At 49.4% G+C, this 23,616-nt stretch overlaps 1 protein-coding gene across 5 annotated transcripts in view; it reads left to right on the top strand.

Annotated features, from left to right (window-relative positions):
- FRMD4A (FERM domain containing 4A) overlaps positions 1–23,616 on the top strand; it is a 386,480-nt gene that overhangs the window by 233,332 nt on the left and 129,532 nt on the right. For 4 of the 5 annotated variants that reach the window (XM_087764139.1, XM_087764138.1, XM_009467272.2 and 1 more), the window contains one exon: positions 18,001–18,066. In XM_087764139.1, coding sequence (XP_087620265.1) covers positions 18,001–18,066 — 66 coding nt within the window. Of the gene's footprint in view, positions 1–1,105; positions 1,335–18,000; positions 18,067–23,616 lie in introns of those variants that run through there. The other variant, XM_087764140.1, reaches the window with a different exon arrangement.

Genomic DNA, 23,616 nt, shown 5'->3' with positions numbered 1-23,616 from the left:
ATGGTCTTGGCTTTCAGTCTGACAGCAGATCAAACCCGGGAGCACCCCCAGCTAAAATCAGTTATCCAGCTCCTCACCACCACCATGCTGGGAGAGCAACTTTGTCATCTTCCTACAGGGCAAAGAGGAAATTTCCTATTTCCCATGTAAGCCCCAGCTCCATCCTCGCGGTGAGCATCCTAGCGGTGGCATAAATGCCAACTGAAAACAAATGAAGAAAAGGGGTCTCCTCCACACCTCCCCTCCCAAAGCAGACCTCTTCCCGGCCAGCCTGTGCCAGAGCATGGCACAACGGCAGCCTCAGGGTTTTACCTGGTGGGAATAAGCCCAGTCCCAGAAAGAAAATGCTGATGGGGAGGCAAAGCAGCGGCAGTAAGTCAGAGCTCTAACTGCGGGCGTTGTAGTGTGGGTGCTTCGCACTGTGCTTGTTTAAACCAAAAAATCAGCACTTTTTGGAGGCTCACACACATTGTCCTTCTTGACTGATGTAATTATTTAATAGCAATACCCTTGCACCAGGGCCACAGCTAGTGCAGTCTGTAAAGACACTTTATTCCCGGGCAGCATCCTCTGCTGGTGGGTGCACTTTTACACCATCACAAGTTGCACCCTTCTCCCAGTTGGGGGAAATGAAGGTGCCCCCAGCAGGAGCTGCCTTTCCTGCCCAGCCCCATGGGTGCCCAGGGCCCTCGCTGCCCTCCTCTTCCTCCCCGCCGGAGCACTCCGAGCAAGCATCCCCGCTGCCCTCACCCCTCTCCATTACCATTTCAAGGTGTGCACGCGTGGGGCGGGGGCGGGGATGAATGCCCCCATCCTTGCACCCTTCCTCCCTCCGTCCTTCCATCCCTTCATCCTCCTCCCAGAGGCGAGGGGGAGCCCAGATGTTGGCAGGGCCGAGCCGGGTTCATCTGTTTCACATGACCCAGCGCCAACTGCTACTCGCTGCCCTCCTCCCTCCTCCTCCTTCCTCCCCCTCCTCCTCCTCCTCCTCCTCCCTCCCCGGCTCCAGCCTCCAGCCTCGCAGCGCGGCGGCGGCCGCGCAGGAGCCGGGCGCCGGGGGCCGGCAGGCGGGGAAAGGGAAGAAGAAGGGGGAAAAGGAGGGTTACGGAACCGGCACGGAGCATGGGACCGCCCTAGGACCGCCCGGGGAGCCCGCCGGGAGCGGAGGGGACCGGAGGGAAGGGCCGGGCCGGCCCCGCGCATCCCACCGCGGAGAGGCGGCGATGGATGCGGTGCGGTAGAGCCGCGGCCTGCCGACGCTGGTGCAGCGGGGATGCTCTGGCCCCGGGCTCGGAGCTGAGGGACCGCCGGAGCCGCCGGGGGAGCGGGAGAAGGTAACGGGGTCTTTGTCTGAGGAGGGGAGGCGAGGCGGGCCGGGGCTCCCCTTCCAGCCCCGGCCCCGCGGGGAAAGCCCAGCCGCAGTCTGAGGGTTGCTCCACGCCCCCCTCCCTCCATTTATCTCAAACAGAGAGAAATGTGGGCAGCATCTGCTTTCTCCATCCTTTCCCCCCCCCAAAAAAAGAAACCCACCCCAAAATCCTGAATTTGGTGGGCGAGTAAGGGAGACGAGCTCGGCGGCTGGGTTTTTTTGCACTAGAAGGAAGGAGAGGGTGTGGGGGAGAGAAGCTGGTGCTGTGATTTCTTCCCCCCCCCTCCCCAGCAATCTGGATGCCTGTCCCCACTGACTGCTAAGATGGACTGCTCCTTCCCTTTCCAAATGGCTGCAGCAAGTTTAATGCAGAGCTGGGGGCTTTGCAAGGGGTAAAGCCCCTGATCTCTTCTTCCTTTCCCCTATCGCACCTTTTCCTAAATTAGGGGCAGAAAAGTTGCTCCAGATCCAGGGCTAGAAAAGACAAATAAATAGCTCTGTTTCCAAACTGTGCCTGTCTGGGTGTATCTGCATGCCTTGCAGACATGCTCCGCGTAAGGAGGGTTTCTCGGCCGCATTGTTAGCCCGCTCGCTGCTGGGGAGGGCATGAGAAAAGTTGTTTCAAGCCTCTATATAAAATTTCCAGGAGAGACAATTGTTTCTAATAATAGCCCTGGCAGCGGTTTAGCAATACAACACACAGATGCGGGAGTGAGCTAGCAAATCTCCTCTTCCAGGCAAGCCAGGTCGCGGGGAAAGCTGAACTCCCAGCTTGTTGGTTTGGTTTGGGATTTTAAAACATTGTCCTGAACAAGAACCCCGGCACCGCTCGCCCTTTCTGCCGGGAAGGGGGTGTGGTGCCTGTGCCTGCGCGCCGCACTTCACGGCACGGCTGAGCTGGGCTTTCCTGGTGCCTCGGGTATCCAGGGAGGCTGAATCCCAGCCTGGCCCAGCGCCAGCTGGACGTTGGGGTGTCTTGGACTTGGCTCCCTCTAGATTTGTCCCCGGGGTCTTATAAGCATCCCCCATCCATGCATGGAGGGGCGCCATCACCGGCGTGGGTGTCTGTGCCATTTTCCCTGCCTAGAGTTGCCTGCCAGGCACCAGGCAGATCTCGATGGAGCTAAAACTATCGGCTTGATCCCCTTTCTCCTTGCGGCGATGGCAGAGGGCCCGGCAGGAGGGCTGCTGCCTGCATGGCTGCCTGCACACTACTTGAACCCATGATGCTAACCCTGGCCGGGCGATGGTGCACCAGCTCGGCTTGGTGGCTCAGACCTGCTTGTCTTGACCTTCCTGGCACAAGTGACCGGTAGCTTGTCCTCTTCCAAATATTAATCTTTTTAAGGAGGTTTTAAGTACTGGTGTCAGGCAGGGATGTGCCACGTGCTGCAGGAGGGAGAGCTGCTCGTGGGGCGATTTCCGCAGCCCAGCCGTGCCGCTGAGCGAGGGGGTCTGTGGCAGAAGCCGTGGGGAGCTAAGGAGACGTCTCTTCTTTTAATGAGAGGGGATAATTTGAAGGGTCTGCAGCTCAGCACCACCTCGCGCAGCTGCTTAGGTCAGCGGTGTTTCTCTGAGGACCAAGCAGGCTGAAGGGGATGACAGGAGTCAGCGTTGGTCATCCCTCGCGCTGTGAGTGGCCCCGTCCAAATCAGTTCCCACAGTGGGGCTAACTGCGCCAGTGGGGCATAGCATGTGGATTTATGCAAATGTCAAATAAACATTTTGTTCTTAGGCGTATTTTTTGTTTTAAACATCCATGCTGGAAGTATGGGATCTTTGCCGTTATTTGAGTATAGTTACACTAGTGAGCCACTCGCAACCCTTTGGGGCAAGCTACCCATTTCTCCTGGTAGATGGTTTCTAGTGGTCCTGGTGCCATGCATCTGAACTGATTATTGCATTAAAAATGCAAGTCGGTATTTGATGATACCTGTGGGCACAGCATTGGGTCACTCAGGGCCATACAGCAATGCAGCATCACTTGGTGCAGAGAGCATCTTCTGTAGAAATTGTGTCAAGTTGTTTAGCAAAGTCAAGAGCTTCGGTTAGTGGGTTCTGTGTTGTTAGTAGGGACATAAGACTGGGAAAGACTTCCCAAGTCACGCAGTCTAGTTCCGTGTATCACAGGTAATTACAGTCATGCATATCCCCTTTGTTGCTACCGTTGCTTGCTGTATGAATAACAGCAGAAGGTTTGAATGCAGCTTAACAGACAGCAAAGGCAAAGTAAAACTGCATGGTATGGATGAGGGAGAAAAAGCTGTATTAGGGAGAATTTGAAAGGGGCTTGGGAGTGAATGAAATCTCAAGTCCCAATCTGATAGGACTGTGAAGAAGAAGGAAGGGTCATGCATTGCAAGAAGGGTGAGACACACAGGGAAGGTATAAAAGGAGTGTGTTGATCCAACACCAACCAAATTTGGGGTCAGGGCTAAGTGTTATCCCCTGAAGATTCACTAAGGCATTGTGTGACCCACTTCTCATGAGCTAAGCAGGAGCAGGCTGGATCGCGGGGACAAGAAAAGGCTGCTGTCAGGTATAGGGCCACGCTCACGCTCAGCTCTCAGGGACCTTGGGTGTCTTTCATTCAAAACACTCTAGGTTTGAGGCAGTCAGTGTTCCTGTGCCTCTGAGCTGCACCCAAAATCTCCATCTAGCTGGGAGGCATCCCACAAATGCCCCATGTCTTGGGGAGCTGGGGGAGGCAGTGCTGCCGGGTGAGCTGTAAGAGTAGGTGATGGTGGCTCCCCAGGGTCCCCATGCTTCATCGCAGGATGAGGTGTGCTTGGGTTTACAAGCTGAATCCCAAGGTCACTCGGCAGTGCCAATCTCCAGGCATCCTTGCTGGCTCGCTCCTTCCAGTGCCTGGAGGTACAGATAGCCCTGCAGCCCCAGTGCAAGCAGAGCACAGCAGCCCAGCAGCCAGCAAGGTCTGACAAGGTTAAGCTGAGGTTGAATTGCTTGCAAGCCTCCTCCAGCTCCAAATCCCAGTTGTCCCAGCCTCTCTCAGGTCATACAGGTCCCTAAGCCAGCAATGGATTGCCCAGCGTGGCCTTGGGAGCCACTGCAGCTGATGGCATCCCCTGATCTTTCTCGTTTTCCCAGACTTTTAACAACTTTATCCCCATCTCTCCTGTAAATCTTAATATGTGCCATTTCCTAGAAAGCCACAAACTATTTTCTGAGGCTGCACAATGATTTGGAGCTCCTGTCTTCTGCTCCGGAGATGAATCCCATTAAGGACCAAAAAAGACTTTGACTGGTTTTCTCTCTGATCTGACACTGAGAAGAGGCCCCAGACAGACGTTTGATCAGCTTTGAGTTTCTGGGAACACTTTCATGTTGATGAATCACGAACACATAGGGCTTGATAGTGCCTCCCGCTGCTCCAGGTCACCTTTGCACCCCACCTACTTGCAGGTCGATGGGAGCCTGGAGGTTTATTCCTTGCCTACATCTGGCTCTAGTAGGCTGCCTGCCAAAATAAGTAGAAGAAAAGAGCCTGATGTACCTCCACCTCCCAATGTGTCCCTGCTTCGCGGTTGTGTTATACCTCTCTGCAGCTCCATGCATGGGTCAGATACCCTGGGTGCTTCTCCGTGGGGTGGGGTGGGACTTCAGCCTTTGCCAAGCCTTAAAGCACAAAGGAGGCCAGAGGAGCAGGGACCATCTGGTTTCCAGTGCAGTTAATGATGTTCTTGTTCACAACCCTTCTGGCTCCTTTCCTAGCAGATACACCATCCTTCTGCTCTTGTCCTGAGCTGCTGTGTGATATTTTCACATGGTGTTAGACAGCTGCTGGGTCCCACCCTCAAGAAAAGATCAGTAGTGGGTAGCAAAATGCCCTTTTCACCCTCTATCTGCACTGATGGGCTGTGGTGTGGTGACCTAGTGTGGTAATCTTTGGGAAAAGTCCTTGAGAGCAGAAAAAAAGGGAGGCAAGTTGACCCTTTTTTACTTCAGTTGACTGTAAAAGGGTCCACTGAAAATCTCCCAGAAAGCTGCAAACCAAAAAGAAGTTGATATTCCCATTTTGGCTACAGAAATCCTTTGTGCGTACACTTCCACGTGTAACACATAACATTTTGACAATGGCTGTTGGGCTTGCCAACCCACAAGGGTCAGGCTCTGTGTTTAGGTTATATTTTTTTTCTTCTTAGAAGTTCCCAGATCTCCCAACCAAAATAAATCCACCTTTGTTTGGGTTTCCTGACCGCGTGGGATCGAACGTGGCTGCAGCTGTACCACACACGCTGCAAGCGCTGTTGGCATCCCGTCCATCTGAGCTGAAATATTTTGTGCTGGGAAGCATTTTGCAGATAGCAGAGCAGTCACAGGCTGACCCTGCTGCTTTCCCGGCGGGTTTATGCAGGACAAACCAGGGGTGGAAAGCTGCTGCATCAAGTGAGCAGCTTGGAAAGACAGCACAAAATCTGAAGCTGAAACATGGCACCTGTCCTAAAGAGGGGAGTGTGGACTGAGCTCTTTCCACCTTTAAAAATCAGTTTTGTCCTTGCTCTGCACGGACGGTATCTCTCCTGGCTATCCCCAGCTAGGGTTTTGTGAAGATGCCCATCATCTCAACACGTGGCTGCCACGTGTGTGCTTGTCCCACCAGACACTCATTTCCCAGTGAAATGGGGCACTCAAGGGGACACGGATGATTTAGGGAATGTATACTCAGATACAAAGCTTGCTTTTTGCACACCCCGCAGTGTGGAAGCAAGCTGAAAAATAAATTTGGAAGGTAACTTCCACTGCCTTCTGCAATTCTGATCTGGAAAGACCAAAAAACTGGAACAAAAAGCACTGTCTGAAGTGGCCTGGGCTCCCTGGGGTGCTTTGCAGCCCTGTTGGGGGTGGTGATACAGCCACCAAAGGTGTCACCTGGGCTTGCGCTGCAGGAGGTGGTGGGGATGGGAGGAAGGAGACTTGTTCCTCACCAAGATCAGGGAGAGCTGGAGGGAAGCACTGAGTCTGCTTTGCCTCTGCATTGCACTGTGGAAGATGCTTTCTGAGATGCTCTGGGAATGCCGATGGCAATTCTGGGAGAATCTGCAAATGTAAAGGTGAAGGGCTGTGTCCTTGCTTTCTCAGTCCTCTCTTGCAGGCACAGCCAATTGCGTATGTGGCAGAAGGCTGCTCCAAAATGAGTATTGAATCCTGGGAGCGTAGGGCTCAGGGGTATCAGATCCAGCCGCTGAGTTTGCAGACATTGCATCAGGCTGTTCCCTCTTTGCTTCCCATCCTTAACTCTTCTGCATCGATTCTGCACGGTATTAGAGAGCTGCTGTGTTTTCTTCCAGAAAGGAACATCCTTCCCTGGCTCTTAAGAGACAGAGGCGGCTGGTACAAAGATAGGCTCAAGCCAAGGCATTTATTCCAGGTTCCTCCTGTGCAGAGGTTACAGGACGTCCATATTTATTATGTTGTGAGGTGTCTTGATGCGGTCTTGCTGCACCAATAGCCAAAGCATTCTCAGTACAGGCGATGCAAAATCCTGGCATTACTCAGAAGATGAATGGGAGTATAAAAGTGCAGGCTATGTGTCCTGGAGGCAGCTTTCCCTGCTTGAGCTCAGGGTGGGGCTAGTCTTAGCTCTAGTCCTCACCAGACACGCAGGTGCTCAGCATCAGAAGCTATCAGGACAAGGGAAGGCAGGTAGGATGCCTTCGTGCTCCTCACCCATCTAGGTGTGCAGGCAGAGCCCATGGGAGATGTCCCAGTCCTGTAGTCCCAGCTCTGCCCTGCTCAGCATGGGGTGTGCTCCCGAACAAAGCAGGAACAGAAATGGTCAAACCAGACTTTTGCAGGACCTGTTTCTAAAAACACCTGCATCTCTGAGGATGAGTCAGCTGCTCGTCATCCGAATGTGCTCTGCATCTCGTCCTGTCCTTCCTGTGAAACCCTGTTGGGGGATGATGTCCACCCAGCACCGAGCCCGTCAGCTGCTGCAGCTCAGGCAGAACCGCTGGCGGCTGCCCAGCCTGGGCACCAGCCACAGTCCTGGCTCTCGACATCAAATTTATGTCAAACTCACTGATTAGCAGTGGCTGGAAACAACCCAGTGACATATTTTTCCGCTGGAAGCATATCAGTTCTTAGAGTGTTATTCAAAACAAGAAAAAATCAACACTTCTGTGTACAGATGAACATTTTACTTTTTTTTTCACATCTGGAATGACTTTTGCAAGTCATTTGTTGTTTTCTATTATGTGTTATATATTACACTGCTCAGTGCTATCTATTGACCCGCTCTGTTGCAGAATATCTGAGTGATGCACTGCCCAGTGCCTTGGCTCCATTGATCAGGGCGATCACCGCTCACACCTCTGAATCCTTAGTGATACAGTAGGTACAAAACACTCAACAAGTGCTAAAAGGACACTTTGAGCCTTAAATCTTAATTTGTCCTTTAAAAATATTTCACACATATTACTGCTTCCACTGCCTTGGGTCACTTTGGTCATCTTCCTATGAACCTACATTGATTTTTTTTTCTCCAGCAAATCACACTAGTTTCAGTAGCAAATAAATCGTCCTGTTCTCCTCTATAACTAAACCAAACCTCCTGTAAATGTTTTCCCAGAAGACTTGGATGCTCTCATGTAATTACCACCTGGTCTGCATGCCCAAACGAGTGATATCTGGAACAGTTTGCTGAAAATATGCCATGTGAAACTGTACAAAAAATTACATTTTTATGTATGTTTACAAGGAATTAAAAGTCAGATGTAGGAAAGATTAACAGACATTCTAAAATCTTTGGAAAAAATAGTAATAATAAGCTATTACTATGTACTTTAGTGCCACACGGTCGTTGTCATGATGATGACTCACGGTGCTTGCCGCAGTTCACAGTAGGGAATGAACCAGAAGGTGACCAAGTGTCCCCAAAGAGAGGTTCATGTGAGTTATAAAAGGCTGTGGAGTCCATTACTGGTAAAGGATTGTCCTGGTAGATAATTTAGATCCTTTTCCCTTAGACCATGCTCTGTCCTTTGTGCACAGTGAACAGAGTGAATACGGAGCTCTTCCAGGGGAAGCAAGACTTCTCCCAGGACATATCATGGTTTTCTTGAAGCACAGCTATGCTCAAAAGCTGATGAAGCAGCTGTCCCAGGATGACACTGCTTGTCCTTGTGCAAAGATGCCAGAGATCCTTCATCCTCTTTCCCTCTGAGCATCCTGTTTTAGTTCTGCCATTGGTATTTATTCTTTGGGCTGCATTAGAGACAAATGTTGGGTCACGGCCCTTGTATATAATGTGCAAACATGGGATAAAACTACAGAACTTGCCTTAAAGTGATTATTATCCTGGGTGGGGGGAAGAAAAGCTCACAAAATAAAGATGTTCTTCATACAGTTTACCTGAGCTGAGTTAGGTCAAGAGAAGTTATCTTGGGTGTTAACTGGGGGGCCTGCAGCAAGGAAGATTGTCTACCTTTCTTATTAACATAGGCGTGAGGGGTCTTAATTTTTGCTCTGCTTTTTGGTGATAGTGGCACTTTTTCAGCCTTTGGGCATTACTTTGGCATACAGATGAATAGCATAGTATGGATGAATAGTCCCAAGGTCCGTAAGGTGGGATGAGGCCGTAGGCTGCCCTAGCCACTCACCTTCCACTTCCCGTAGGATGCGACCCTCCAGTTGCAATGGTTTCACATGGATCAAGCAGTTTCATCACACCTAAAGATGCTCCTTAATGCTCAGTGCAAACAGCTTGGTGTCTGCTCCATGAGGAGTCACGAACGGCTGAGCAGCACTGCGGCTCTCCTCTCTCACTGGGACTTGTGGTCGGCTCTAGGCAGGAGCTGGTCTACCAGGTCTATGAGGTTGCGCAGGAAAGTCCAGCAGGAGAGGATGGAAATCCCGTCCCCTGACTCATTTAAAACTCATCTGCATGAAAGCGCTGGCCGCAGGGAAGAGACCTGAGCTGGCGGGAGGAGGAGCAGCTGGGCTGCCTCGATTGCACAATTATTTACTTATTATTTATTCCCCACGCAGCCCTTTTACCCATCGCTGGGCGCAGCCAGGATGCTGCACGTGCAGGAAGGTTGTAGGAGCAACACAGGCTTCCCAGGTAAAAGAGGAGGAGGTAGCTACAGGAATTCGGTTTGAAGCAAGGTTTTAAGAGCCCTGCTTGTTCTTGACCCAAAAACATTGACCCAAAGCAGGTGTCCACGTTGAACCACCTGCACAACTGACCAGCTGAGTCAAGGTCTATCAAGACACACTTTTCCTGACTGCAGAAGGGGTTGCAAATCTGTACGGTTTAAGACATCTGTGGCCAGTGAATCCTCTAGACTAAAAATAATAAATAATACTGAAAACTGTGCCAACTCCCTGCGGTCAGCCTCAGCTTCAGAGCTCAGAGGATGTTCTGACCAACCATCTCAAAGCTCCTACACTCTCCAATCCTGCCTTGTAAATAGTGGGGATAATGCCTGGATGCTGATATGTTTTTAAGCCGGCAACTGTTTTTTTTTCTAGGCAGGGAAGGGAATGGAAAAAGTTATGAGGGCAAAAGAGTCAAAAGGTAGTAAAAAGTATGTATTGGGATTGCCCTCTCCTCCTGCATCAACTTCAGAAAGCAGGGAGGGCCTGAGATGTTCTGCTTCCCTTTGTATTTGAAAAGATTTAGATCTGTATTATTTTTAAGAAAGAAAACAATACGTGACATAAACCAGCACAACCTCCATTCTAGTGAGGAAGCCAGCCTGTCCAGGAAAGGACTTTCTTATCTCAGGATATAACTGAAATCAGGCCTCTGAGGCTGGCTGCTCTCAGAGCGGTGATTTAGGCGTCTGCCAGGTAATACACTGGTTGGTTTAAAATGCGGCATCAGAATTAGATTTAATTCTAACTACGTGGCTCAGGCACCAAGTGTTTTGAGGTTACGGTGCAGCATTGCTGGCTTTAAAGTTCGCCTGAGAGTTATTGCTTGATGTTGTAAATGGACTTAAGGACCGTAGGAGACGGTTTTTCATTTCAGCCCTGATACAGTAAGCCACTTAAACACTTGCTTATGTCACAGTGAAATAAAAGGGATTTATGGACACGGCTATGTGCTTTGCTGAATCAGAGCATTTTTGCTGAGTGCTGTTTAGAGGAAGCGTGAGAAATAACCTGTGCAGATGTCCCCGGGTGATGCAGGAGCCCGAGCAAGGCTGAAAAGCACTGCGCGGAGGAAGCGAGGAGTCCCTGGGCAGGCCAGGAATTCTTTTGTCAGCTCTCAAGACAAAACAGGGAAGTCACCAGGTCACTCAGCCTTTAGCTCGCCTTAATTTTTCTCCCATCGCTCCCTGTCGGCATCCACACAATGGCTGGGTCACGCCTTTCGCGGCGTGTTTCCACCGGGGTGACACTGTGGCCGACACCATCCCACCTCCTTTCCCAAGGAGGACTCTTGCTTTATAATTACTGAAGCTGGTTTTTTCCTCTTCTTCTGGCAAATGAGCGTTTGCAGAAATGAACGCAACACTTGACAAAACCCCTCTTAAACACATCCCCTGTGCAGATCCCCTATGCCATGGGTAATGTCAAGCTCCTCCAAGGCACAGCAGCACTCCTTTCCTGCAGGATAGGAGCGGTTTTTAAGAACTGTATCTGTAACCATGGTTTCAGCAATTTCATCTCCATTCCCTAGTCCCTGGTAAGGACATTGATTTTTCAAGGGGTGGGATAAAGAGGCTTTCAGGGAAAGCCAAAGGCCTGGCACATGATACCTTCCTCTGGTCCTACCAAACCTGTAGGAGATGCTGCATCATCGTCGGCGTATATTTTCTGGCCATTCAATCCAAGTATGGACCATGCATGTATTTCACAGAGCCTCAGAGCACTTCTGTACCAAGGAAGCTCACGCTGCATTAGAAGCTGGTGTCTGGTTACGAATCAGCCATCGGCTACTTTTCTTCACATCGCCATTATCCTCATCTACAGGATCTTTCCCGGGCCCATGCTTTTGGCTCCAAAGCTCCATTTGCCACCAAGTTGCCTTCCTAAAAAGGATGCTCCTGTTTCTTTGAATATGCGACATCTTAGTTTTCCTACAGAAGTAGAAGATGGCAGATGCCTGAGGATATGGCTGGGATACCCTTCCTAGGGAAAAAAAACTGACTTACAACTAATGTCTCCTGCTCCAGAGCACCAAACAGCCTTTTTAACTAAAAAAATTATCACGTGAACAAATTTGAATGGCAGAAGTGTTGTGTAATGGGTTCCTACACATTGTAGTGAGAAACATTTCTACTTCTGTATTGGATTTTTTCAGAAAGTTCAGCCCATGTAATGTACTGTGTTGCTGACCTTTACAGGCTGGGCAGGCTATATAGACTTCCTATGCCAGGAGCCTTGTGCCAAATTAAAATCATTTTTCTCCCTCTTGAAAAAATAATTACAAACCAGACTTTCCACTACCAATTCAGAAAAGGCTCATGGAAATAAATGGTAGAAATGAAGACCATATTCAGAAATAAGTTTCTCCTGACTGTCTCCCCATCCTCAGAACTTCGAGGCACCGAGGCTCAGGTGGAAGCCAACCTGCCTGAATACGGCCCTTTCTGGGGAAGGGGAAGGGCAGGAGAAGTGAGTGTGCATGAGGGCATTGAACCTGGAATATTATATATATTAGATGCTGCTGCAGACCAGCAACTGGGGAGGATGCTCTGCAAACACATGGCATAGAAAAGAAAGATAGTCCTTCCTCCAGGATCTTGAAGTGTGAGTGTAGGACAGGAGATGACAGATGGATGCAGGCAAGCCAAGAGACAGTGCTGGTCAGCGTGACAGACAGCCGTTTGCGAGACCGGCCCCGATTCAGCAAAGTGAAGTGCTGCCACATGCACAAAATAAACCACGCAGACATCAAAAACACACTGCTTTTCCTCCGTCTCTCTCCCTACAAGCTTAGGAGTTGCCAGGATGAGAAGGCAGTAAGAAGTGGTCAAGTGGGAGCAGGACGTTTAATCTAACAGTTTATTGTAATCAGTGGGCTGTCATCTCTTCCTGTCTCCTTTCAGCGGGTCTGTCCAAACAGCGGGCAAAGCGACACAGATTTTTGTGTATTCAGCACAGTAATTGCCTCCCATACAGGCAGTGAGCGTTTAGGAAATATTCTGCCTCCTATTATAATTTCTGATTTGAGTCATGGAAGAATACACCGTATTCCTCTTTATTTCTGCAGTCACTGGCTAATGAAATGTGCCACGGATATTTATAGAACTGCCATTGTAAATAGCATTTGCATTTGGTGCCTTTGAGTTATTTAGTGTGACGGCGCTTTCACCAGAAGGGTTTTTTTCATTTTTGAAAGGGAAAGGTTCCCTTTGGAGCTGTTTCCTCCCATCGCTGTTTGTGTTGGATGGAGCAGTTCTGTGGGCAGTTGCTGATAATTTAGCGACGAAGGGATGGGCACATGGGGATTAGCTGAGCGTGGTGGGTTTTCGGGCTGTGTCACAGACAGTTTATAGGATGCTCCGCGACAATATTTGGAGTTACAGCGAAGATGAATAGAGAGGAGGGCAGTCGCCAGAGCAGTTCATGCCGCAGAGCAAAACAACCGCCAGCCTGCCTTCCCTAGGAAAACCGTTGTGTAAATATTTGGGTAGGAGCCTCCAAAGGAGATTTCAAGTCTTGTGATAAAGGTAACTAAAACGTCCTTTCCTTGAGAAAAACAGCTACGATCCGGAAGATCCCATGAGTAACCACGAGAGATATTTCCTTTCTGTAGCATCCCTTTACTGGAGTGAACAAGCGTGTATGTCAGGTCTTGTTGTCACTGATGGAATCTCAAAGAGGTCAGCATCAATTTTCCCATCCTCAAGGTGCAAAAGCCAAGGAGCAGAGAAAGCACACATGCCTCCTGTATGATCAGCTCTCCTGCACACTAATCCAGCACCTCACCCACACAAACACATCGCTTCAGACATTCATGTGCCTTACAAGCACCATCTGTGTTTGTGTGTTGGAGATATATTATCCCTAGTCTTTGCACACTCATGTACATAAATGACAGCGCTTTTCAAAAGCGCTCATGTTTAGCTCTTCAAGTGCTCAGGGGTCATGCCGCATGTGCAGGCACTAAAAGAAGTGGCAGATTTTCAGAAAAATGTGATGTACTGAGCTGTTTTGAAAAAAAAAATCTGTTCTGTATTTTGGCACATAATTTCCATCTGAGTTTGTGATAAGTCTGGCCCATGAAATTCATGTGGCCCATATTCACACCCAGCGTGTGCAGCTCGCTGCCATATGGATGAACTGTGAGCACTCAGGAGTGTGTAACATGGTCCCATCTCTTCGCACGTCTTGAGAAGCATCGGAAATTTGGGGGTTGATGTGGATACAGCACCCTTGGCTGTTGGAAGGCTCTCCTGGGCTGAGCACTAGAGCTGAGCTCCAGGTATGGGACAAACCATGTGCAAGCAGCCAGCACAACCGTGGAGCTCACCTGGGAATTGTCTCACCTAACTTGAAATGTCTGAAAGTTCTCTCTGCTTTGAGCATCAAGGGCATCTTGACTGTCAGGCTGAACTAGACACTCGACTTTTTACTTTCTGGAGTTAGGGTAGAGGGCTCTTGCCCTCCAGAAGGAAAACTCACTCCCTGAGCTCACAGTGAAATGCAGGATTTGACCAGGAGCAAACTCCCCCACTTCCCTGCCACATCAAGTGTCCTTCTCTTCTGTCCACAGCTCTGCTCAACCATTGCTTCTTGTCTCTTTGCTGGGATTTCGCTTTTCCATGGTGAAGAGAAAGCTGTGCCTTTGTGCCTTTAGCCCATCCTTCTCTGGGTGAGAGCCTTGGGAGTGGAGAATCTCGATTCACTCCCTGTAGTCTTCCTCCATCCAAACTCTGGTGCTGCTCAGCTCATGCTTAGTGACCTCCTGCTCCTACATTCCCATCTACAGGGCTTTGATGTTGATTTCCCTTCTCTGGTTACACAGAGAAGCAGAAGGGGTTCCTTGACTTGTCCCCCTAGAGCCAGCCACAGCTCCATCCATCGCAGCGCAGCGGATAGCGCAGATCAGCCAATTTGCAAAGCGTCAGAAGTGGCATCTTTCATGCAGACAGACTGTGCTAAATCAGTTCCTTCTTGCTGTGCTTTGAAACGTTGTCGTTTCTTGCTCTGACAAACTAGCAGAGTTTCTATTGATCTGATGCAAAAAAGCACATAGTGTGGGCTTCAGACACCTGGCGGAATAATAAAACAGAAAGGAGGGAAAGACCAGCACAGTTTATCTTATATCAAGGAGGAAGTCTGTCTTCCACCTTCTCTTCTTTTGTCTTGGAAAGCATCATTTCTTTCAAAGGGAAGTGAAAAGCCCCATGGCTGGGCATCCTGGCTACAGAAGGACATACTGTGGCAGATCTCCAGCCAGTCCTTCTGAGCTTCAAGGTATCAGCCAAGACAAAAACAGAAGCTCCTTCACTGTCTGTGTTGGTACCTGTGCTGGGTGTCTTTCTCGCCCCGAGGCTGTGCAGTGGCTGGTGCATCCTCTTCAGCTCCTGGAGCAGCTCTTCACCCTTTCTTGTGCAGAAATGCCTTGGTGGAAACAGCCTGCAGGCCACCAGCTGGGGTCATTAGCCTGTAGCATGAACCTTCAAACCACTGAGAAGCACAGAAACAAGGTGGCACTGAAGAAATAAAGCCTCTGCCTTGCTGTGTGCTCACACACTGTGTGACCAAACTATAAAAACGATCATGGTCTTTGACAGCCACTTTGCTGATGGACAGAACTGCTGGGGACAAGCTGATCTGAAAGCAATGTGCTTTCCCTCCTTTCGCTCCTCCTCCCTCCTCTCCTGCAAGCGATGGTCATGAAGTGCCTTGCAATTAGACCAGATGTGCTGCATTTCAGAGCTTCGCTTTATTCAGATACTTCATGTTACCAGCTGTTTGCATTTGGGATTTCTTTAAGCCATGAAAGCCCTAAGGAGATACGAAACTCCGGGTTAGAAAAGTGTGGAGAGCTAAAGAAGCTCCACACAGAAAGCAAGCACTTTGCTGAAACACTAGAGCACAAAGTCAAACATCTCCGCAAGTTTTCCCTCTGCCCCCTTTCACGTTCTTTTATTCTCGTTTCAACTTTGATATAACCAATGGAGCATAACACGCAAGAGCTGGACTGATTTTCCATCCCTGCCATCGCACGTTACTGCCATGATAAACTCACTGCTTTATCTCCTGCCTTGGGTAAACTCATATTAAAACTGGAATCTCAGTGCATACTCACCATCTTGGGGATGCAACAGATATGTGACAGTAAGAGGATGAGAGAGATGGCGAAGCAGAGCTCAGGCATTCGGAGCTTCATCTGCAGGGGAAGCCCAGCAAAGAAAGCTGGTGGTTCCCTGCACCCATGTGAACACGACTCACACCAAGCAGGGCAAACGATTGCAAAGCCCTTCTGCAGGCCTCTGGCATAGCTTCAGAACTGAGCTGAAAGCTGTTTAATACAGACTTCATAGAGAAAAATCTCATTCACCAAGTAATATAAGAAGCCATATTTTGCATAACATTACTTACCAGAGGAAACTCTTGTAAGAAGACAATTTATAATTTATTGCCATGGTAGTAACTGGCTGACATTTATGAGAAGCCTTGTTTTACAAGGCTTTCCTTTGACTGCAATGCCAGGGCTCCAGTTGTGCTCATGGAAAATGAGAAGGAAAGCGATGTTATTTAGCGTGCACGATACTCCAGAGGCATGCTGGTGTGAGTAACAACGGGGGTGAAGTCTGCTTGGGCTGCATGGGATTGTGCATGCCAGGATTGTAAATCTGGGATGAGTTGAAGGGAAAAGCTCATTTTGACTGAAGTTGTCTCATAATAAACTCCATATCTTGCATGGCCAGCTTGAGGCTCAATAGAGCTGTTAGCATATCTGAATTTTTGCTATGGGGAAGAGGCTGGGGCCAGGGTAAGACTCGGTCTGTCCTGGCTCCAGGAAAGGAGGAGATGGATGTGGGACAGAGCTGGCAAGAGGGAGGACAGGAGCACCCAGGAGAGCCTGGTGGGCTCACGCACCAAGAGCTGGCAACCGGCAGGGCGAGGGCAACGCTGCTGGAGATGGCCAAGGGTGCAGACCCCATGGCAAGGGCCACACATTGCCTGGGCTCTCAAACGGGCAAAGCCGATGGTGGGGCATCCACCACCACCTCCTAGATGCCAGCGCATCTGGCCTCATCAAGCCACGGGAGCAGGTGTTTTTTAACCCACAGAGCTAAAGAAGAAAGCTGAGCTGTCCTCAGTTAACCCCGAGCCCACACCTCCCTGCTCTCTGCAAGGCAGCTTTGCATCGGGGGCTCAGCTCAGCTGGCGCTGCTGGGCAGAAGTGATGGGTGAGGGCAGAAATGCCCAGGGTGCTGTGGCAGCCGCATCCCTGACAGCCTGTACCCCCCCTGCCAAGCTCCTGTGGACCCTCTGCTCCCTTCTGGCAATGCTTTAGGACTCACCAAGGCAAGAAATATCATTAAATTGAGCTGGGGATCCATGCAGTGCTTAGAAAGGTGCCTTGGCTGGAGGATGGTGGGTCCCTGCGGCACTGAGCCATGCTGCGGGGCTGAGCTGGGTCCGTGCCACCATGGGTCCAGGCACGCATGAGTGCTGTGGGGCGAGCCCCTCCGGGGAGGCTGCCTGCGTGCTGCCTAAGTTGTGCTGAGGAAGGGATTTCCAAGAGCCAAAGAGGCTTAGGCAGTCCATATCCCATTAGCAGATAGTGGGATTGTGCCTGTGCCTGTGCACGCTGAAGGGCTTTGCAGGGCTGAGTCCAGATCTGTAACTCTGCAAAGCAAAGTTGCTCCTCTCTTACGGTGCTCTGCGCAAGAGCAGAGTCAGGAAAGGGCTTGACCAGCTGTAGAGGAATTTCCTCAAGCTGTGGCTTATTTATTTCTTAGCATCCCAATCTACGGGACCTTGGAAGAAATAGTTTTCTATACCTAAAAGTTTTATGGATATTATTTGTTAACAGTTGTAATAAACTATATTGGTATGGAAGCACCTTTGGACCAGTATGATAATATCACAAGTGGCTCCTGTGGTACATCTTAAATAGGACACCCCAAGTAGGACAAGCCCATTTTGGGATTCGGGCCCAAACGAGCAGCTGGTGCAACCCCAGGGAGCACCGTCAGCACGGCCCAGGGAGGAGTCTTGCTTGCTCTGTGCTGCCTCTGGGATGGTTGAATCCTTGCTGTGGAGGGGTTTGAGGGAAACTTGTCTGGACGTCTCCTCCGCCGGCCAACCTGGCTGCGAAGCCGGAGGCTGCGGTATAAAATGTCGGGGCCCCTGTGCTGCAAACCGTCCCCCTGGCCCCATTTTTCACACTGGAACGACCTCCTCCTGGCAGCTGCGTCCAAGCAGACGCCACACGCTGCTCCGTGACAGCTACTGGGGTGGCTTTTCTTTTTCTCCTTCCAGCCTTTTCTTTCCCCCAGTGCCAAAAGAAGGGGGATTAATTAAAAAAAAAAAAAAAACAAAACAAAAAACCAAATAAAACCACAAAACCACAAACTGAAAGCACCGCAGCGAATGAATGAAAGCCTCCAGCTTGCGCCGGGGGAGCCGGCAGCCGCGTGCCGAGCTGGAAAGCCGAGTGCCCTGACACACGTGCCTCTTCTCTCTTGCAGATGACGGAGGGTCGCAGATGCCAAGTGCACCTCCTTGATGACAGGAAGCTGGAGCTCCTCGTTCAGGTAGGAACTGCACGTTTCACCATGCAATAGTTTGCTACGGCTGTGGATTTTTGCCGGGGTGGGGAGAGAAAAGGGTTTTCAACTGGTTTTCTCAGCAACTTCACGCCACAATTGCTCAGGGAAGCTGTATTAATGCTGGGTGGGGAGGATCTGCAAAGACATATTGGTGAGGAGGACTAATTCAGGATGTATTTTGATTTATTCTGTGCCAAACCCCTCCCAGTCACTGCCAGTGAGAAGGAAAGCAGTTCTGGTCATTTTCGACACTCTTACTAAATCACTTAGCTATTTTTTCAGGCGTTGCTTAGCTTTGAGAAATGTATTGCATCTGCTTAAAATACCTCCAGCATTTATTTTTATCTTCTTTACTTGCCATCCTAAGTTGCTGGGGTACGATGCCAGGCTCCGCACCGGAGGTGGCTGTGCCCCAGGCACCCGCCTGCGCCGGGAGTGCAGCCAGCAGCAGAAGATGCTGCGGCAGTGGTGCCACGGGCAGGCATTGCTTGAGATATTACAGAGGTTGTAAATCATGTGTCAAATAGAAAGATGCATTAAAATAAGTCTGTGCTCCATCTGTCTTATTTTTTATTTAAAAAAAAAATGGAAAATTAGGAAAAATGAGAGTCTGGTGCTGGCTGTGTAATGATGGGCTGATGGAAGCTGTAGTATCCTGAGCTTTTCTGACAATTTTGGCTCGTGTCTCAGAGATCACCAACGGGTTAATAACAAGAATTAGAAGAATGTCTTTCCTTTTACAAAGGCTGCCGGCCACAGGCAGCCCAAGAAGCAGGAAATGAAACTTCCCATAGCGCCCAAATCCGCCGGCCGCAGCTGATAAGCTGGGAGGGAGCAGGAACCTACCCAGCACAAGCAGACCTGAATGGGGATTTCTGAAGGCGACCTGAATCGCCGGAAGCACATTCAGCCTCGCTTTCTGGAAAGTTGCTTAAAAATACCATTAACAAAATGTTAACGGGTAATGTTTTTTCAAGTACTTAGTCACTGAGGAGGTGAAATCCCTCAGCTCTCCGAGACATTTGTCGAGTGCCTGGATAACCATGAATGAGCCAGGCCAGGGCTGAAATGAGAACAGCTGAATCAGGATGACTAATTAAACCAAAACACCATACCAATGGTCCCCGCACGGCGAGCATCCCTGCACCAGGCTGCACTGGGCTCGCTGATGCTTAGCAGCCACCTTCATCACAAGGATGCAGCACTTGCCTTCCTATTTCATATAAATGCCTTTTTAAATATTCCTTAGTTCAATGAAAAATGAATGGGCTATTGGAGAACAGCTCAGCTGAAGCACTGCTCACAATATTGATAATCAGAGTTTAAAATACACTGCGGGAAATCTATATGAGCTGCCCTGGCCAACCTGCTTATTTGGGGTTTTTTATCAATAACACAAAAAACCCCACAGTGAAGATCACAGTCAAGGATGTTGGTTTGGGAAGCTCTGTGTCCATTTCTGAGTAAGCAGAAACAGTATCACATGATACTATTTTTTTAAGTGTTTGATCACACCTTCAATGGGAATTTCTCATGATCAATATGGGAAGCTAATTGCTCTGTAAATCACACTAACTAGTTTGCAAGTGACCTATGGCTGAATTTTATTTGTGCAATAAATCGTTTCACTGTTTTCAACTAATGTATGAATAGGGAAAGCCAGGAGGTGCAATTACGAAAAATTCATACCCAGAAAAAGCAGTAACCTCTGTTGCATGCAGGTTGACCCAGCTCTCTGAGCAGCCCTGTGCCCGTATGTGTACAGGATTGTCCACTGAGACATCTCGGGTGCTTTTCTGGTTAAATGAGGTTTCAATGCGGTTAGGTAGCCTCTACTCAGGGCGACAGCAAGTAAATCGCTTTTGGGGGAGCAGACGGCAGAGGAAGAGGATGTTTGGATTCAAGTGTGTCTCCAATACTGATACTCTTTGCAGACATGGGCACAACAGTTTGGTTTGCCTGCCTGTAAAGCATGGAGTTATTGTTTTTAACTTGTGCTGAGATTTCAGATAAAAGTTGCTTTGTAAGTTCTGAGCACCATTATTTTTATTATTTTACCTTATCTCATAGCTGAACTGAATAAGAAGCTGTAAATAAAATGTTCATCCAACTCCAAGCTTCTGGCTGTCTCTTCAAAGCTGTATTTTTTGCGAGTATCTTGCCATGAGCTGAAATGGAGGGCTGATCTGCTGGTTTATGCCATGAAAGAGATTCTTCCATAGCTGTGTTGGGCCATAACATCTAGATCTGCGTTGACTTGAATCACTCGGGAGCCAGACTCTCAAATTCTCATGTGAAATTTCCTCCTTCCCACCAGCCTCAACCTTTCCTGGAAGCTTCTCCATAGCTAATTTCACACTCCTAGGGCAAATTTAGGAGAGATCGCTGGGAATCAGTAAAACCGGTTTCTCTGCCATGGGCAAGATCAAAATACCATTCTGATCTGGATCTGGCTTTACGCAGTTTTGCAGTGCTTGCATGTGCGATATCAAGTGCTTCGCTTAGCGAAGGGTTCGAGGATCCTGCTGCTGTATTTTAGTGTGGAAAAAACCAGCAGAAGAAGCTGGGTCTGACTGAAGGAGGGAGGTGGGTACAGCTCCCTCGAATGGATGCAGGAGGGCTCTTGGAGCATCTTGAAACTGCTTAGGTCAGTGACTCTCGGGAGCTGAAATTATTTCCTCTCCTGCTGCCTCGAGTGCTGCTGGGCAGAAACAGATGCATCTGGGAACGATCAGGGTGTTTACAAAAAGCAGTGTATTAAGCAAATGTACTCCCTTTTTTGTCTGCAAATTAGCTGTGATCAGACTCAGGGGTTTATGAATATGTCATTCGAAACATATCAATTGCTGGTTAATGAGGACCATACCTCAGGCTGCAGGAGGACGGCAAGTGGGAACTGTGCTCCTGCGGTTGCTCGCAAGAGTCAGCCTTGGCTCGGCGCGACAGCTCCACCAGACCAGATTGAAATGTTTCGCCACCACAAATTCTCTCCCAAAACTACAAAGACCCCTCCGACTGGCCACACAGCTATTGCCAGTGGGACCCCCCACGCGCAGATGTTATATTTGCATTACTGAGCCCCAAAAGTAAGATTTTGGCTCAGAGGCAGCATTTATAACCCCTTCTGCAAACGCTGGCTTGCTTTGGTGTTGGCACGTAACGCAAGGGCTTGGGGTTACCACCATCAGGAAAGTGATCCTGAGTTTAGTCAACCAAAGGGTCTTGACTGAAGTCTTTTCCTCCCAAGTTGAGCGGCTGCAGAGTGGTACAGCAGCAGCTAAGGAAAAGCAGAAACACAGGCTTTGCGGATAAAAGAAAGCCCTCCCCAACATGTTTTGTCAGATAAATGCTAAAATTTAGAAGGGCTAATCATAAACGGAGACAGAGGAGGATCATATGGAAATCTCTTCCTGAGGGTCTGAAACTCAAAGCCTGTTTGACTTGGGATTAGGAAGAAGAGTTGCATTTGGTTTGTGTTTCATTTGATAAATGCCTGTTGATGGTCTGGTGTGTGTGGCAAGTTTACATAGGATATTTTTTTGACAGCGTTTTCTTTCTGAGCAGGAGCAGAGCATAGCTTCTTGGATCTTCTTACAATCTGGGTTTTTTCCTGTTTCTGTTTGACGCATGTTTAGTTTCTAATACAGTTTTTTTTTTAAAAGTGTTTGGCTTTATCCAGCTAATCCTTTTCAGCGAGTGAGTCCCCTTTCTTGCTTCTGGAAAACGGATTTGCTCACGTTCCCTGCTCTCAGCCTCCCTATCTGTTATATTATTTCCCTGTGACCGTGTATCATTTGTCTCCTGCACATGAAAGGTTTGCGTTGCTTTATTTAAAGACTTTTGCGTAATTGGCAATTTGTTCCTTTTCATGTGGGTTTTTATAAACACGGCTTTTTTCCAGGCTGGCTGAATCAGACAGCCTGCCTCGCTCCCGGCTCCTGTGCCGGCTGCCGGTACCTGTTATCTGACGGTGGCTCCGGCAACTGTCATCCGAAAGTGTTAAGCCTCCTAATTCTTTCTCTCTGGAAGAGTTATTGCAGAAATGGAGCTCATCCGAGGCTCGTAGCAGAGCCGTCTGTGGGGTCTGGAGGGCTCTGAAATTCGATCGTAGGAAATAACTGGGCATTTTGTTTCTAACCTTCTTCCCAAGGAGCACTGAGTCCGAGTTGGAAAAGCCAGGGGGAGACGTGGAGGTCAGCACCACGCTTGTCCATAGGTATTTGGGTGGTTAACCCCCCTGGATGTCCATGTTACCGCTTCTTAAGTAACTCTTGCTACCCAAAGAGCTCAGGGTAAGCTAGATAAGCTTGCAGCACTTCTATCTCCCAGCTGCAATGCAAGTGCATACAAAAACATGATAACAGCGATATGTGTATACGTACAGCCAAAATTAATGGGATGCACAGAACATCCCTTTCCAACCTTTTTGCCTTGCACACCGACTCTGCTTTGAGCAGGTCAAGAGTCCTTCAGGAGCCCAGGACTTGTCTCCAGTGTGCCTGCCGTGTTTCAGCATCTCATCCCCAGGAAACGCCTCCAAGCCAGACTGGGAGACGCTGGTAGCTGTGAGCCAGTGCCGGGCTGGTGAGGTGCCTCGTGGGCTGGTGACTCACTGCCGCACGGATGGCTGTCACCAGCGTGGCTGTCCGCATGGAAATGCTCAGTTCAGCGCACACCGGTGTCCCTTGCTCCTCCAGGCTCAGCCTCGCTGGGGCCAGGCTGAGGCATGCTGTCCTGGGGAAGATATAGCATCTTTTGAGAGCAATAACTCCACTAATAATGGTTAGAGGGAGAAATAAAATGTTCCCCTCTCCTCCCAGGATGCTGTAAGAGTTTTTGCAATATTTTCACTATTGCTCATGGTTAGGAAATTGCAATCAGTGCCGGTTTACCCGTGTTTTCTTGCTGCCTCGCTTTTGTATGCCAATAAGTTACCTGGGCTGGCATGGTGGAAAAACTGCAAAGGTTTCCCTTTAGGTGGTACTGAGGATGGCACCTGCCTGCCATTGGGGAGAAGCTGTGTAACTTGGGATACAGGTTTTGCATGAGGACCACAGCAATATATCCCATCCTCAGAGCAGGATAAACAAGACCCAGGATGGGCTAAATCTCCCCTGGGAAGCCACAAAAATTGCAGAAAAATGGGATCCAACCCTACTCCACTGCCGAAACTGGGGATCCCTTTAAAAGCACCAGCTCCCGGGCTGATGCAGAAATGCAGCCCCACGGCCCTGACCGTAAATGGAGACGTTTGGGTGCCAGTAGCCGTCCTCGCCGTGCAGGAGAGGCAGCACGGTTCCCTGCAGTGCTCGCAGGCTCTGCTCCAGAAGTGCTTTTAACCATCACTGTGGAAGGCAGCAGCAGCCAGCGCTAGCCTGGGAGCCAGGAAGCAGGAGAGGGCGAGGGTGAGTACGGCCCTGCAAGCCCCGCTGCCCTCCCTTACACCCTTGCAGGAGCAGCACGGTGAATATATTACTGGGGTTGCTTATAGGGCATGTTCTATAGGGCATGGAGAGCTGGGATGGGCTGGCAATG

The sequence above is a fragment of the Nipponia nippon genome, unplaced genomic scaffold, assembly GCF_047370975.1.
Source record: "Nipponia nippon isolate SJK-2023a ecotype South Korea unplaced genomic scaffold, ASM4737097v1 scaffold_3, whole genome shotgun sequence".
In the NCBI taxonomy this organism is placed as follows: domain Eukaryota; kingdom Metazoa; phylum Chordata; class Aves; order Pelecaniformes; family Threskiornithidae; genus Nipponia; species Nipponia nippon.
Note: the sequence above shows the minus strand (reverse complement) of the source record. Positions and strands in the feature narration are given on the sequence as shown.